The sequence below is a fragment of the Scyliorhinus torazame genome, chromosome 3 (genome assembly GCF_047496885.1).
Source record: "Scyliorhinus torazame isolate Kashiwa2021f chromosome 3, sScyTor2.1, whole genome shotgun sequence".
In the NCBI taxonomy this organism is placed as follows: domain Eukaryota; kingdom Metazoa; phylum Chordata; class Chondrichthyes; order Carcharhiniformes; family Scyliorhinidae; genus Scyliorhinus; species Scyliorhinus torazame.
The window spans coordinates 102,709,829-102,725,807 of NC_092709.1; the positions used below are offsets into that span (position 1 = coordinate 102,709,829).

At 41.7% G+C, this 15,979-nt stretch overlaps 2 protein-coding genes across 3 annotated transcripts in view; one reads left to right on the forward strand and one right to left on the reverse strand.

Annotated features, from left to right (window-relative positions):
- Window positions 1-15,979, forward strand: part of LOC140408621 (lipopolysaccharide-responsive and beige-like anchor protein) — a 1,704,725-nt gene that overhangs the window by 948,710 nt on the left and 740,036 nt on the right. The gene's annotated exons all lie outside the window — the stretch shown is intronic.
- Window positions 1-15,979, reverse strand: part of LOC140408620 (lipopolysaccharide-responsive and beige-like anchor protein) — a 316,827-nt gene that overhangs the window by 65,262 nt on the left and 235,586 nt on the right. Inside the window, exon 8 of the mRNA XM_072496076.1 lies at window positions 14,973-15,140. Within this exon, the coding sequence (XP_072352177.1) occupies window positions 14,973-15,140 (168 nt within the window). The remainder of the gene's footprint in view (window positions 1-14,972; window positions 15,141-15,979) is intronic.

Here is a 15,979-nt window from a genome sequence, read left to right on the forward strand (position 1 = left end):
GAGACATTCCTTTGATTGAGCAAGTTATAGGAAGTTATTTAAAACTCATGGAAAGAATATAGGTCAAGAAATGGAAAGTGACACCCCCAGTAGACATAAATAAATAGCAAAACAAATTTCGCCTCGTTTAAGCATCTTGGATTGATTTAAGTGAATATGTTAAATGCTGAACATTTCAAAATAATACTCTACCCTTTCTTCATGCAATCCGTTTAAATTTGAAGATTTGTATTTTTATTACCGTAATGTCACTCCAGCCCAAGAATAATGAATCACTACTTGTAAGACAATTAGGCCAAATATACACTTAAATGATAAAAAAAAACTAAATGTGACACAGTTTGAGGTTCCTGCTTGTGACCGCTCTGGGAAACTTTAATTTCACTTAAAATAAACAATGCCATGTACATATGCTCTGTAAAATGTAGTTTAGTCTTTTTCTAGTATATAATTGGCTCTAGATAAACGTATAATTAATCTAAACATAAGACAATAAATCAAATCCCAATGTGCTGTTGCACAGAATCCACGATTCAAACATCAACAAATGCGATTGGTGAGAGATCACTGGCAAAGTGGCATTCTGGGGAAAACTTACTCGGTCACCATAACCGAGGAAGGGATTGCAGAAGACCTAGTGCTCAACCAGAGGAAGAGAAGTCAACAAACGCTGATTCAGAAAGTGATGTGGGACCAAACAAAGCAACTGATTGGTGAGCAAGTCCTGGTGAATATTTTCAATCTTTTAAAGTAATTCATGCTTAATACTAAGGTAGGGACTAAAAATGAGTATAGAAGAATACTGTACAATTATAATTGTTCGGTAAGAAACAAGGTTCCTAACTAACGTAAGTAAGGCCCCCTAGCTAAAGTAATTTTTTTAAAGGGAGTAACTAGCTTAATCAAAAGGAACGTCACGGCAGGAGACATCAGACCCATGATGTGCTTTTCCTGCACAATGTGAAGCGTCCCTGGTGACCATGTGTGCAAAACGTGTGCCCAAACGCAGCTTCTAGCTAAACATTTTTCAAAGCTAGAGCTGCGGGTGGACTCACTTGTGGAGCATTCACGATGTTGAGGAAACTGTGGACAGAACGTTTAGCGAGGTGGTCACGCCTCAGGTGAGGATTGCACATGCAGAAAGGTAATGGGTGACCATCAGGAACAGAAACGCTCAAGAATGTAGTGCAGGAGGCTCCTGTGGTCATCCCCCTCTCCAACAGATAAACCGCCTTTGATACTGATGGGGGGGGGCCTTTCAGGGGAAACCAGCAGCAGCCACATTCACGGCACTGTGGGTGGCTTTGCTGCTCCGACGGGCAGGAAGAAAGCAAGTGACAGGGCTATAGCGATAGGGGATTCAATAGTTAGGGCACAGACAGACGCTTGTATGGTTGCAACATGAATCAAGGATGGTATGTTGCCTTCCTGGTGCCAGGGTCAGGGATGTCAGCTGCAGGGCACTCTGGGGGGGGGTGAGAACCCAGTGGTCATGGTACAGATTGGAATCAACAACATAGGTAAACTGCAAGCTGAGTACAGAAAGTTTGGAGATGAACTAAAATGCAGGACCTCAAGTATAGTAATCTCAGGATTACTCCCAGTTCCGCACTAGTGAGAACAGGAATAAGAGGATAGACCAAAAGAGCATTTTTTAAAAAATGGGTGAAAAGTGACAGTTGGTGACCATATCGGGGATAGTGATCACAATTCAATTAGATTTAGTATTGCCATGGAAAAGGACAGAGCTAAAGCAGGAGTAAAAGTTTTGAACTGGGGGAAGGCATTCTTTTCTGGAATGAGAACGGACTTAGCCGAGGTAGACTGGCCAGTACTGCTAGAGGATAAATCAGTGGAAAGCACTAAAAAGCGAGATCCTAAATGCATAAAGTAGACATGTCTCCTCCAAAAATAAGAGTGGCACTGCCAAATCTAGACCCCTCCGTTTGTCCAGAGGAATATTCATTTAATAAAAAATTATCCTACAACAAGTAATTACACAATTATCTTTTATTTTATTATTGAAAAGGCTAGTCAAACTGATGATAGACTAGACCGAAATAGATACCATGATATTTAGGAACCTAATCACTTTTCCATGGAATAGATTTCATGATGCATCTTCTGTAATATTGAATTAGATTGAACTAAATAACTGAATGGATGGTGATGTTAAGATGTGGCTACTTTAATTCTTAATTTATAAAGCTCCTGATTCAAGCAGAAACATTTCTTGGTAATAAGCTTGTGTGTTCATCAAAGCTCAGCTGGCCATAACTGTTAATTTTGTTAATTAACCCTCAAGTGTTTATTTCTGTAATCAGCTCAAAAAAATTAGGTTATACATTTTAAGCTTAAGATGCGAATTGGACAGAACAGTTAAGTTACTCGGTAATGACATCTCAGTACAGTCATTTCCTTCTCTATAATTTTTCTTCCCAAACATAAACTTACTCCGGTATTAATTATTTTGAGAGTCCACAAGGACAAAACAACAGTACTAGAGTTTAAGTGCCTTGGGGGATTTTACTACATTAGAGGTGCTATATAAATGGGAGGTGTTGCTGTTGCATGCTCAAACTAATTGCAATCTGCAACAAAGTCCCTATTTAGTGAGTTTTATCGACAGTTTTTAAAAAATCTTGTTTAACTGGCTCCTGGCTGATATGCCTTTTCAATCAACCAATTTGCTCTTTACCTGGATTGTCAAGTTATACCACATAACTCAATATAAAGCACCATTATTCCAACATACACATTCTTCCACAATAAAAATTCAGCCTGTAAATATATTTGTGTTAAGTGTAAATGAGGAGAAAGCTCATTTTTTGATTGGAAATGTCATTGGTCCATAAAAGGGAAGGGCTAACGAGAATGACACATGGTAGGTTAATGAGGTTTTGACCCATAAAATTAAAAATTCATATTATCCAATTAGAAAATATTTTTACAGTGAACCCATCAACTTAGGAAAAGAAAATGTTAACGGTATTTTGTAAAGAGCATGATCATTCAACGGCAGATCCAAAACTAATTAGTATTGTTAGTAAATGAGACGTAAGAAAATTGGGCCGGTCGATATTTAATTAAGAATAATTAGATTGTGTGCAAACAAAAGATGAAATAGTGATCTTTAAGCATAAAAGTGGTAACAAAATATTTGACAATTTGAACAAAAATATAGCTCATAATATTAATATTCCTCTTTACAAAGTATAGGTATATTGTCAAACAAAAGAACTCCCCATGGCCTGACCCATTATTAGTGCTACTCTATAAAACCTAATTTCTGTGGCTGCCAAGGAGAAAAACAGGAAGTAATCATCATCTGTAAAAACTTGCAATGGTTTCCCCACCAGGGCCCTTCTTACTAACATAATGTGAGGCAATACATTCCAAACCTATTAAAATGTAGACATTGCTGAACATGCTCACTTCAGCTACAGCCTTACAGCTGTCTGTCTGGTATAATATATCCCAGCTGCCAATCTGAAGGAAACCAGCCAGTCGCAGCAGAAACAATTTCACTCAGAATGCTAGAGGTTTCTCCATATTTTCAAATACAGAGATTATCTTAGTTGATGGATTTGATCAAATCTAACTGGCTGATCAGCAGCAAAAAGAAAAGGATTGCAACCATCATTTTGTTTGTGTAACCTATGAGAAAAAAGCAACTTAAGGTGAATATTTTATACCTCAAGGTTGTATGCAATCACTCTTCAAATTAAAGCAAAACACATTTTTTGGGTGCAGTTACCAAATTATAGATCAGAATTTATTTTTCGATAAATTTAGAGTACTCAATTAAAGGGCAATTTAGAATGGCCAATCTACCTACCCTGCACATCTTTGGGTTTGTGAGGGTGAGACCCAAGCAGACAAGGGGAGAATATGCAAACTCCACACAGACAATGACCCGGGGCCGGGATTGAACTCGGGTCCTCGGCATCAGACTTTGAATAGTTTATGAATACCGTACCTTCTAGACCAAAAACAAAACAGTGGCCTTTATTTTCTAACTACTTAAACAAAGGTGTTATGTATCTGGACAAGGGTAGCTATATTCACAGCTTTCGCCGAAGCATGCCATGCTATGTCACAGCAAATCAGTTGTCGTAGCTATGTTTTAAAAAAAGTACAACAATCTATTAGTAGTGAGCAAAGTAGTAACAAAGCCTGACACACCCCAGTTGTTCCTAAGCATTTTGGTGCTAAATTTATTATTCTGCCCATTCCTTAGAACATGCAGCCATCTGGCCAGTAATGCTCTAGCAGTTGTTTATAAATTCTACAAAGATTTCAGTCATCCCTACCATACAAAGTATGATGAATTTACAACTCACTGACATTGTTTTCTAAATACTTGATTTCAATCTTTACCCTGGAGACTGCAGCTATGATTCCACACCCACCTGCCCAAAATGAGGATTGTACATTCTATACCAATGACACTAACTAGAAGATAAAATCATATTATACTAAATGGTTAATTTTGGACTTCCCGTACTTGGATTTAGTTTGCATAATTTCCCGTTCATAACTTCAATAGAAGCTAGCATCACACCTGTAAACCACTGCACTTGTCACAAAATGGTTCTGTCACAAACTCTGTAGAAGATGTAAACTCTCAAACAAATCTTGTAAAGGCTGAATGCCATACCAATGCAATGGCTTTTAAGATTTTTAATGTGGAGAGCAGAGTAAGAGTCAATATGTCGGTCTGATTTGCATTGATAAACATAATAAATTTAGCATTATGCTTTGACTTATAGTTACACGGGGAGAAAGTAAATTATTTGATAAAACAACTACTCTAACTAAAGCAAAGCTAAAACTAACTTGTTGTCATTATGAAATGCATTTTCTCACCAATAACTCAACATGTGTGATTTGTTGTCCCTTTCCGTGCAAAGGAGAATTTGATGATTCTGCTTAAGAACATAATAAATAGGAGTAGGCCATAAAGCCCATCAAGCCTCCTCCTTGATTATGAGATCAATAAGATCTTGTAGAACCTTTACATCCACTCCAACTTCCTGCCCTATCCCTGTGTTGTTTGATTTCTTTAGTGTCCAAAAACCTATTAATCTCGGCCTTGAATACATACAATGACTGAACATGCAAAATGCTCTTGGATACAGAATTCTAAAAATTCGCAACCCCTGGGTGATAGAATTTTTCCACATCTCAGTCTCAAATGGCCGGACCCCATACCTTAGTCTGTGATCCCTAGTCCAGGAGAAAGAGCCTCTGAGCATCTACATTATCAAGACCTCTCAGAATGTTATATGTTTCAATGAGATCACCTCTCACTCTTCTAAACTCCAGAGAATGTAGACCAATCAAACTCCCTTCATAGTACAGCCCTTACAATGGAGGTTTAACCTACCATATGCCTTCCTAATTGATTCTGCACCTGCAGTTAACTTTCTTTGAACAGGTCAAAAGAAAGCAGCAATAGTGCAACAGGCTGCTTTAGTTCAACCTTATCTGAAGATAATCATGTAAGATACACCTAATAATAGATACATTTTTCTCGAGAGTTTAAGCAATGAGGAAAAACAAATGTCAGCCCAACTTCAAAAATCTTTACAATGCAACTTGATTCCAACTGGCACTCAAGCCCTGCCTCAGCTAAATCTTATCTGGGTTGAAAAGCGGTAGCCAATTTCTGTAATTAACATAATACTGCTGATTCTGATTAACAATTAAACAAATAGTTCATAAGTTAATTTATCCAAATGTCATTAATTGCAACCAAATGTTAAGTTTTACTGTATTGGTTTATGTAGAAGTAAAATGATCAATGAAAATAGACCAATTTCTTTTCAAGATACTTAAGTATTTATAGTGAGGCTATGTGTGTGAAAAAAATCCCAAATCCAATTTTCAAAATCTGGTCCGAAATATTCCTTGCTTTTCTTTGCAGTCCTACACTGCAGAGATTTCTTTATTTATTCACACTTGTCCAATATTGAAATAGATTTCTTATGTTACTTTAAATATGATTATTATTACATCAAAAGCTATCTGCTCACCAGGCCACATCATATACTTAAGTGTGGAGAAGTATTATTTAACCATAAATATAGCATGGGCATTAACCTCGGTCAACTTCGAACCATTTTATATTGGAGCAGGGATTGTCTTGAAGCTCAGTATAGCAAAATCCATAAGGGGCACGATAATGTTTCTTAGAATCTAGCCTTAAAGTTTTACTATTACCAATAGAAAAGCCATAAAACTACAATTAGAAAAGCATGACATTTCTTCAAAGCCGATTAAAGGACCCCTTAGTTTAGGCATAACAAAGGCTCACCTATTTTACTTACTGTTTAATGTTGAAACAGTTTAGATAAACGGTGCATGTTACAGAACTCAATCTTCACTCATTTATGTAAAAATAATCAGGAATTTATTTGAATTGATACAATCAGCTGAATTCATGTTTCTGGATATGCATAGTCAACTTTAATCTGAAATAACTAGTCACATGCAGCCTAAAATAGATCATTTTATTAAGAATAAGGGCACATTAATGGAATGTATGGGGCCCAGGAGGGAGAAGGAGATTCCACCTAGAATTTGCTTCCAACCGTAGTCATTTCTGTTCTCTTACCACTGCTCCAACAATAGTAGCTGTCTAAGCATAGGGCAAAAGTGGCTTGAATGGGGAGCTCAGTGGCCCATTCTAGAAAGCCCAGCAGTGAAGGATAAAACTGAAACAAATCTTTATTCACTTTTATAAGCTTTTATTCAGAGAAACACATTCCAAAAAATGCACCTGTGAACCCAACGACGTCAGTTTCAGCCTGCTCCTATTTAGAGGGGCAGAAGAAAATCTCCAATTAATGTCCACTGCCTGCCTACAATTAAAAAAAAAAAAAAATTTAGAGTACCCAATTCATTTTTTTCCAATTAAGGGGCAATTTAGCATGGCCAATCCACCTAGCCTGCACATCTTTGGGTTGTGGGGGCGAAACCCACGCAAACACGGGGAGAATGTGCAAACTCCACACGGACAGTGACCCAGAGCCGGGATAGAACCTGGGACCTCGGCGCCGTGAGGCTGCAGGGCTAACCCACTGCGCCACCGTGCTGCCCCTGCCTACAATTTAGCACAATAAATATACAATTAACAATCATGGGCATTCATCAACATTGTCATCATGGTGAGTGAGGGAGAAACAAGGTTGGAAATATTAATAATTGTTACCTAACAATGCTGCTTATGATCAATTCTAAACAGATTCCTTTCAAAGAAGTCAGCAGTCTGAGAACTAAAAACATAAAAGGCTCACATGGGCTGGAAGGGATTGAGAGCTGGAAGCCCCAGGCTTTTGTTTAAAGAATGGGGTGGGGGCAAAGGGCGGCCCCAAATGGTCATGGTGCTCCGGGACCAAAGAAGTCTTAATTCAGCTCTAATTAAGAACACTAACATCATTGGTGCCTCACACAAGTCTTGGTTGTTTTTTTTCTGGTACTCATTTTCTAGAGGTGGGCACTACTGGAAAGGCTAGTATTTATTGCTTATCCTTAGCTACCCTTGGGAACATGGTGGTTTCTTCTTAAACCACTTCAGTCCATGTGGTCAGAATACCTCACAATGCTGTTAATGCAATTAATATCCCAATCTTCAGAATAAATGATTTGAAGATACAGAATTGACTATTCTTCCATAACAGAACAAAGCCATGCTTTGTGGAGATAAAATGGCATGTTAGGTTAAACTGAAAATTAGCAAATTTGATCCAACTCTTCATATAGTTTTAAAATGTCAAGACAGGATAAAGCTCACATTATAAATGAGGATGTACAGATCATGCAATTAGGCTATGAATTTATGTTGTAAATTATGTTGTAATATCATGTTGTAATATCATGTTGTAAACTGGGGTTGTTGTGTCACAGGCTGGGATTTTCCAGCAGTGGAGACGACTTGGTAGTGGCCGCCGGTGGGATAGTCCTGTCCCACCGAAGTCAATGGCTATTTGCATTGCTTGCCGGCCGCATATATGATCATTTCTCAAATTAAAAACCGCTCAAGTTACCTAGTGTTTTATTACCTACTTTCACTTGATGATGTCAAATTACCACTGGATTCTAATCTTAATAAGCAAAAGATACGGAGAATGCTTTTGTTAAGAACAGATTTCACTACAGCTGGTCTCAAGAGATCAGTCACAGGCTTTGCCAATTTAAAACAGCATTCATGGGAACAATATTTTAAGTAAATTAGAAAGTAATGCTGAAGAAAGTAAAATGAACACACTTGCATAGAAAAAAAATATGGCAGCAAAAGTCGGTCTCAGCTTATGCGCATTTTTTTATGGGTACTGTTAAGTTAATTAAAATTACCCCAGTTATCATTAACATAATAATTCCTTTGAAATACATGGCCATACATGGGGCAGCACGGTAGCATTGTGGATAGCACAATTACTTCACAGCTCCAGGGTCCCAGGTTCCATTACGGCTTGGGTCACTGTCTGTGTGGAGTCTGGCACATCCTCCCTGTGTGTGCGTGGGTTTCCTCCGGGTGCTCCGGTTTCCTCCCACAGTCCAAAGATGTGCAGGTTAGGTGGATTGGCCATGCTAAATTGCCCTTAGTATCCAAAATTGCCCTTAGTGTTGGGTGGGGTTACTGGGTTATGGGGATAGGGTGGAGGTGTGGACCTTGGTTAGGGTGCTCTTTCCAAGAGCCGGTGCAGACTTGATGGGCCGAATGGCCTCCTTCTGCACTGTAAATTCCATGATTCACAATGGGGCCTACCAAACAATTGCACAACTTTTATTGACTGAATAGCTTACGTTTATACATCTGAAGTATAATCAATAAAACGCATACATTTTTAAGTGCAGTGTAATGCAGATAACAATGATAACTTGCATTTATGTAGTAGCTTTAACTACCAATAATGTCAATAGTAAAATATCCCAAGGCACTTCCTGGTAGGCACTCGGTAAAGGCATGATTAAGTATGAAATAGAAGACAGGACTATTAACTGGTTAGATCAATGCCCAATGGCTGCAATCAAGTCACAATACAAGCATACTATGAAAATGCCATGATATTAACTAAAAGTTGGTTTTGTACAAGGAAATTAGGATTTATATTGGACTCATTTGGATCTGTAGTCTTCATAATATGCTTTTTATGTATGAGCTGTAAGCAAGTTACTATCCTCTTCCATTGGGCCATGGATAACATGCATGCAATTAACTGCCTGATGTCTGTAAAAGCTTTCTTCATTCCTCAGAGTACAGTACACATGACAGCTGAAATTTATCAGGAAATAATCTAATTTCATAAAATTTGATTTTTTAAACTCACATTTCATTAAAAGGCTTCATGCAATCCTATAATGAGGGCACCCATTGAAAAGAAAGGATATAGCATAGGAGCTCATTATACAACCTCATGATTCCCCAGGAGGGCCCTGCACTACCGATAGTACACTTTCTTTTGATTTCAGTCTTAATTTCAATCCAACTGCCTGTAGCTTGTATTTAAGGTCAAACAAATGGAAGATCAGTGAAAGAAAAGAGTAATGATATGTCACATCAGGTTGCATAGGAATCAAACTGATTATAAAACAAGTCCTATGAGCAGGAATGGGAAGAACAATAATTCACTTTTCCACCAAATTGCCTTGAGATACCTAGTTTGTGCACCAAAATTATATTTCTCATTCTTCTGCTTTTCTCTTGTAATCTGACCAAAAGAAGCCCTGCTGCTTCATTCTCTGTAGCATTATGTCACTAATGTTTAACACTAACAGGGTCCTGCACCATCTAATGTATAATCTCTTGATTCCACACCAGCTGACTGTTTTTTGTGTTTAAGGGAAAGCACTTGGTCTGTATTTTTGTTTTGGGGGCAGGAATTTGATGTCCGGAAAATTTTGGGTTCCGACCCCAGGTTGCATCAGTGTCAGACGCCCAACACAATTTTTGTAAGGGCAGCAGAGATGGGGTGCTCCCAAGGCTCTGAGAAGGACATTAGCAGGACCTCTAGCAATGACACATCAACAAGATGATACATTTAGGATGGGAGCTGCTGATGCATTCAGAAATGAGGGCTACGGCTTCCAGGTGGTCAGTGTGGAAGGACAACCTCTCCACTGGGCAACGAGTGGAAGTGTTTGGTTTTCTTGCATCGTTTTCAGATGTTCATATCGTGACACTGAACAATTGCGCTCATGATTTGATGTTTCTAAGCATATTTGCATTTGCTTCTTTATATACATTAATGTTTTATCTGCTTGCGTTAAAAAGAAAAGATATGAGTTTGGATTTGTGACCGTGGCCTAAAGTTAGGGAGTACTATTGTATAGGGATAAGGAAATAAAGCTGCTTTTTCTTTTCAAAGTTGATGTTTAAGCTCTCACAATAACAGCTTGAATTTGTAATTCCTTTTTTACTGAAATTGTTCATATGAATGCCATTAGTATTTCAAAAGTAGTATTCAAATTTAGATGAACTTTTAAAATTAGTCCCTGAACAGATGTTTTCACATTCTCAATACACATCCTGGCCAAAATGTATTCCCCCAACCAAAGTTACTAAAATAGATTAACTGGTCATTTATCTTGTTGCTGTTTGAGAGCTGGTTATGTGCAAATTGACCTCTCATCTTCTCTATATTACAATAATAACTGTTTCATGAATACCTCATTGGATGTAAAGCATCTTGGGATATCTGAGGTGTGAAAGACAGTAAATAAATGCAAGTTATTTTTCCTATTACCCGCGAATGAACATTAATCAGCATCAACTCAAACGTGACATGTTGTTTATAATTTAATACAATCTCTATACCCCACACGTGAAAATTAGAATACTGTGGGTGCGATTTAATGGAAATGTTTTGAAGTGTGCTAGCGAGCGGGAACTTCCGCGAGCTTCCTGACACTCGACCCGGTAAGGCCGTCACCGGTATCAAATGTTAATTGGTCCACTTAACGAGGCCCCACGGGCTTCACACCGCAAATGATGGTCACGCCGGCTGATTTTCCGAGACTGCCAATAAGGAGGAGCAGCACTTAAACCGCTCCCGCAGAGCGAACCCCACACAGCTTGCAGTCATGCCACGGAGGAGATCAGTCCCACGATTCGGGGATACCGAACTGGTCAGATTGTTGGACGCGGTCGAGTGCTCAAGAGGGTCAGCCACAGGGCAGCCAGTGTTGCCTGGGAGGAGGTGGCAGCAGCCGCCAGCTCGGAGAGCGTCACCAGGACGATTGGCACACAGTACCATAAGATCAATGACCTCCGCCAGGCCGTACGGGTGGGTTGGCACCCCTGGTGCCAGTCCCACACCTCCCAAACGACCATGCGCCTGGCACTGCCCCCGCCCAGGACCATACCGTGCCTCAGCCCACCCACGTCCAGCAGTGCTGCCCACACCTGCTTCCCCCATACCATCTCCCCCCAATATCCCTCCCTCTCTGCGATCAATGAAGCGTGCAGCTCACAATGTCCTCTCTGTGCCTCCGCAGGAGCCATTGGCGCCAAACAGACGGGAGAGGGACCAGACAGGCAGCGAGGTGCTGGACATCAAAGTTCTCACCCCCTACAAGGAACAGCTCCTGGAGATCACGGGGGTGGCCGAGGACAGATCTGTCACCAACTTGGAGGTTGGTGTATGGCACAGGTGAGGATCCACTGGCCCCGCCTGATAGCGTGTCACATATGAGCTGTTAATGCCATATAGAATGACGCATCCCTCCCACTGACCACATGTCCATTATCCCCCAGGATGTCCATCCGACGGTTCCAGGCCATCTGGGGTGATCTCCATCCCCCGCGACCCCGAGGAGACCATCATATTTCGTGGCACAGCTGTTATCCCCACCCTCCACCAGAGCAGAGACACACCTTGGTGGGCGACAGTAGTGGTCAGGCTTCTGGGGCACACTCTGGTGAGCAGCACACAGCTGCTGTGCACATCAGGTGGAGGTAGGAATAACCAGGTGAGATAGCAGTCGGATGTCTCCTGGATCCCAGGACCGATCTGGGTCCCAGTCAGATGCTGAGCCTCTGGACCAGGTTTTCTCAGAGCTGATGCAGTCGATAGGGTGCAGCCGTGATATTCAGAGGGGGATGTCAACGACTCCCCAGCAGGTCTATTGACGATTGGAGGGGCCCCTGGGGCTATGGGCGTGGGAGATAGCGTGGGCAATGCATGGCACCAAAGCAAACACTGCTAGGGTGGCAACCACAGTGCAGAGCCTGGTGCATAATGTCAGTAGCATGAGTGGTGGCGTCCAAGGCATGGCTCAGTCAGTGATGGCTATGGCTGAGTGCCTCAACAGCATATCCGACTCGCTGGGTGACGTGTCCCAGTCGGATCTTTCCGAGGCGCTGCGGAGCATGTCCCAGGCTCAGCTGGGCATTCCAAGGCACTCCAGAGCATATCCCAGTCACAGTTGGCCATTGTCAGGGCGCTCGAGAGCATGTCCCAATCACTGAGGAGTTACACCGAGGGCTTTGACATTGGGAAGCTGCCAGGGCTGGCAGAGCCAGATGATGCAGCAGCAGCCGTGGCTCAATCCAGCTGCCCCTCCATCCCAAAGTGACCCCCAGGGCCCGATGGGCACCGACCGGGAGGAGGAGGCACTGGGTGCCAACTCAGAGCCATCCTATGGTTGGCGATGGCAGACTTCCCATGACAACGGCACGTCTCGGAGTCAGCCTTTGGTATATGGTGACACAGCAAGGCATGTGCCCCTGGCAAGTGGGCCGGGCCCTCAGGCCCCAGGGCTCCCAGGTGACACCCTCCAGGGGCATCGAGAGAAGAGGAAGGGGGAGGGTGTGGTGAGAGGGGGCAGCACTATCGGGGGCTAGGGGCAATTGGGGATACATATGTACAGCACAAAAAGAAATTGCCTGCAGTGTTCAGGCACAGTTCCTAGGCATCATGGTCTGATTGGGATGCTAGGCACCAACTCCGACATGCTGCATGGCATGCCTATCCACGGGAATCCATGGGAGGTGTGTAGTGTTCACTTAACTACTATTGTCAATTTCCTATTAGCAATAGCCTTCAGCCGCGCAGCCAGAGGCCGCCATGGTCAATTTGAGTTATGGGTGGTTGGTGGGACTGTCAAGCAGGGGCCTCCCCATTATGGGTACAAACGATCCAGGGTCTGGCATGGCAGACCCGGGGCCGCTGATACTGCCCCCAGACCGGGGGCGACCCTCCCTCCTCCACCAATGGCCGACCGTCCCCCCCCCCACAGGCCTCTCTCTCTCTCTCTCTCCCCCCCCCCCCTCTCCCCACCCCCCCCATGCCCCCAGCACTGGGGCAGCAACCCTAGTGCCCCCGGGCGAGCAAAGATGGCTACTCACTTCCTCAGATCCTAACAGCAGCCATTCCACCAGTTTCTCGTTTTTAAAAAGCCCCGCGAGACCACTTGCTGGGGAGGCAATTAGGTCACGGGAGGCCATTAGATTGGGGGGAGGGGGGGGGGGGGATTCCCGTTAATTGTATGCTTGGAAGTGGTGATTATCAGTTTCTCACCACACCACAGCGGGATCCTGATTCCATCAGGAAGCGGGCCGGTTAGATCACAAACCGTTCGGCGCCTGGCGCGGTTCTTGATTTTGACCTCTCCCGCAATCTAACAGTCACGTCATGCTCTCGCTCAAGCGTGAAGCGGCCATTAAATTGCGCCCTGTGAAGCGCTAAATATGATCAAAACAATAAGCATTAGAAAGACGGTAACGATCGTACAAAATAAAACAATGTGCTTTATTTGACATCTCTCTTAGATCAGTTTTCTGAATGGATGTCAATTATCCCATGAGCTTGTCAAAATATTACAATAAACAATTACTGAAGCACAATAAAAATAATGTTCAATCAGAATACATCTCTCTACCATTCTTTTCCCAAACAGCATTATCAGTACACTTTCCAAGGGGAAAAAAAGATAATTAGAATTTTAAAAAATCAAACAAGTAGCATTATTGGGAGAATTGGCTTGTAGGAATTACCGAGCCTCTAGTTTGAGAAAGTTAAATTAATATGCAGTTCAAATAATATATAATTTCTAAGACACTCTAAATTAACAGCTCTGTCTCAATTTTGAAATTTGTCCAATCCGGTTTCCCCCCAATGAAGTTACCAGCATTTAGTATTAAAAAAAGAAACAGAATTTCTTTAAAAAGGATCAGTCAAGCTTCCTTCATCAAGAATTTCAAAAGCTTCAATCAGCACTTTAATAGTATGCAGACGTACAGTAGTCAAAGACGGCATAATGTTACAAAAATGTTAAAAGCTATTTCTACATACAGCATTTTGCAACTTAAATTACTTTATATACCCAAGTGCTGTTTGAAAGTGCTGTTTGGAAATTGTGACTTCCCAGCAAACACACTAATAACTTTTTAGAACTTCAGACAAGTCAGCTGCTTTAGTGCACACAGACTGGTGCCTGACTGGTGTGCATTCAGATTTTTTTCCTCTAATATGGTTTCAATTATCTGAGATATATGGCTGTATTTGGAAAAAGAGTTGAAAGCCTGGATGATTAAAAAGTTCCCTCTCTTTTACTGTGCTGGAGTCTGATATGTAATGGTGTAGTTGTCATGCATCATAAAGTCTCTGAGGGCAGTTAACAGAAGGTATATCAGAACTACAGGCCTGTTTTCACCAACCTGGCAGTCACAGATTTTACAGCTCTTTGGTGCAAGTCTAAAATACTACTTTTGAAGTTTTCAGTCATTGAGTATCACAAAAAGACAAACAGTTAAAATTAAATCCTGTGAAAATGTCTGTACTTTTGACTAGTAATTTAGAACAAATGGACTTGTTCCATTGGCTGCTTAAAGTAAGTTGGGGAACCAAAGACAGACAAAACTAAGATCAAATCTTTTCACATCTCATGCTTCTGCTCATTTCCTATAATTCTGGCATGGTTCATTCTCTGAAGCATTGTATCACCAACTTTTACCACTGACTTACCTCTCTTAGTACTGGGTCACTGATAGAATTCAGGTTGACAGCTCCTTCATAGGTCAAGTAATAGAAGACATTGAGGCCTCGAACAGCCTCAGGCCCTTGCTGCTTATATCCAAAAATCAGATCAATCCACTGGTGAAGCTGGCAGGAAACAAATTCACTCTCCAGAGCCTGTAAACCACAAAAGAGGGGGAACATCAGTTTTAGATGAGTTATTCAGCTTCTGAACTATGGATACATTTTATATGATCCAGTTCTTAATTGAGCTGTATTTTGGACTATCAACTAATTAGCAGCCCATTGTATCATTAGTTTCAAAACCTGGGTGTCCTGACCTTCTCTGCTGTAGTATGTCTATTCTGGATGGAAAGGTTAAAACATTTGGAGGATAAATGTAAAACCAACTCTTCAACCTTTTAAAATGTTTCAGGCTTTCCAGTAAGTGGACATGGGCCGAATCTGTCCTGAAAGTGAGGTGGGAAAGAGCAATCCCAGCCCTCTTACCACAGTTTCCTATTTGTGTAGTGATGGGACATCTGGAAACAGTACCAAATAGCTGACATTGGGGGTATGCATTTCAGGGAACTTTGCAGCAGGTTGAAGACAGGTCTGAAGGTAAATGGACTTTTCCGCCCCTGAAATTTCAGGTGAATTCTCAGGCCTTGGGGCTTTCTTGCTGCTGCTCATCATACAGTGCAGTGTGCTGCCCTGTTTCTGGTGCTAGGCCCAGATTGAAAAAATATGCCATGTGCTAGATTAATTGTCTCTGTTCAGCTTGGACATGATGAACACACATCTGGTACTCTGCTCACAGGATGCCAATAAAATCATGCATTCATTTCTACCAGAAATTACGTGAGAATTCTAAGGCTTGTGTAACCATTAAATACCACTTTGGCCCTTGCTGTTTCAGAACCCATCAGCCAGACCATCTAGCACAGTGTTGTGGGGAAGGGCGCCAAAGTCACATGCTAAAGACCAGCAGCCAGAAAGCACTAATACCAAATTCT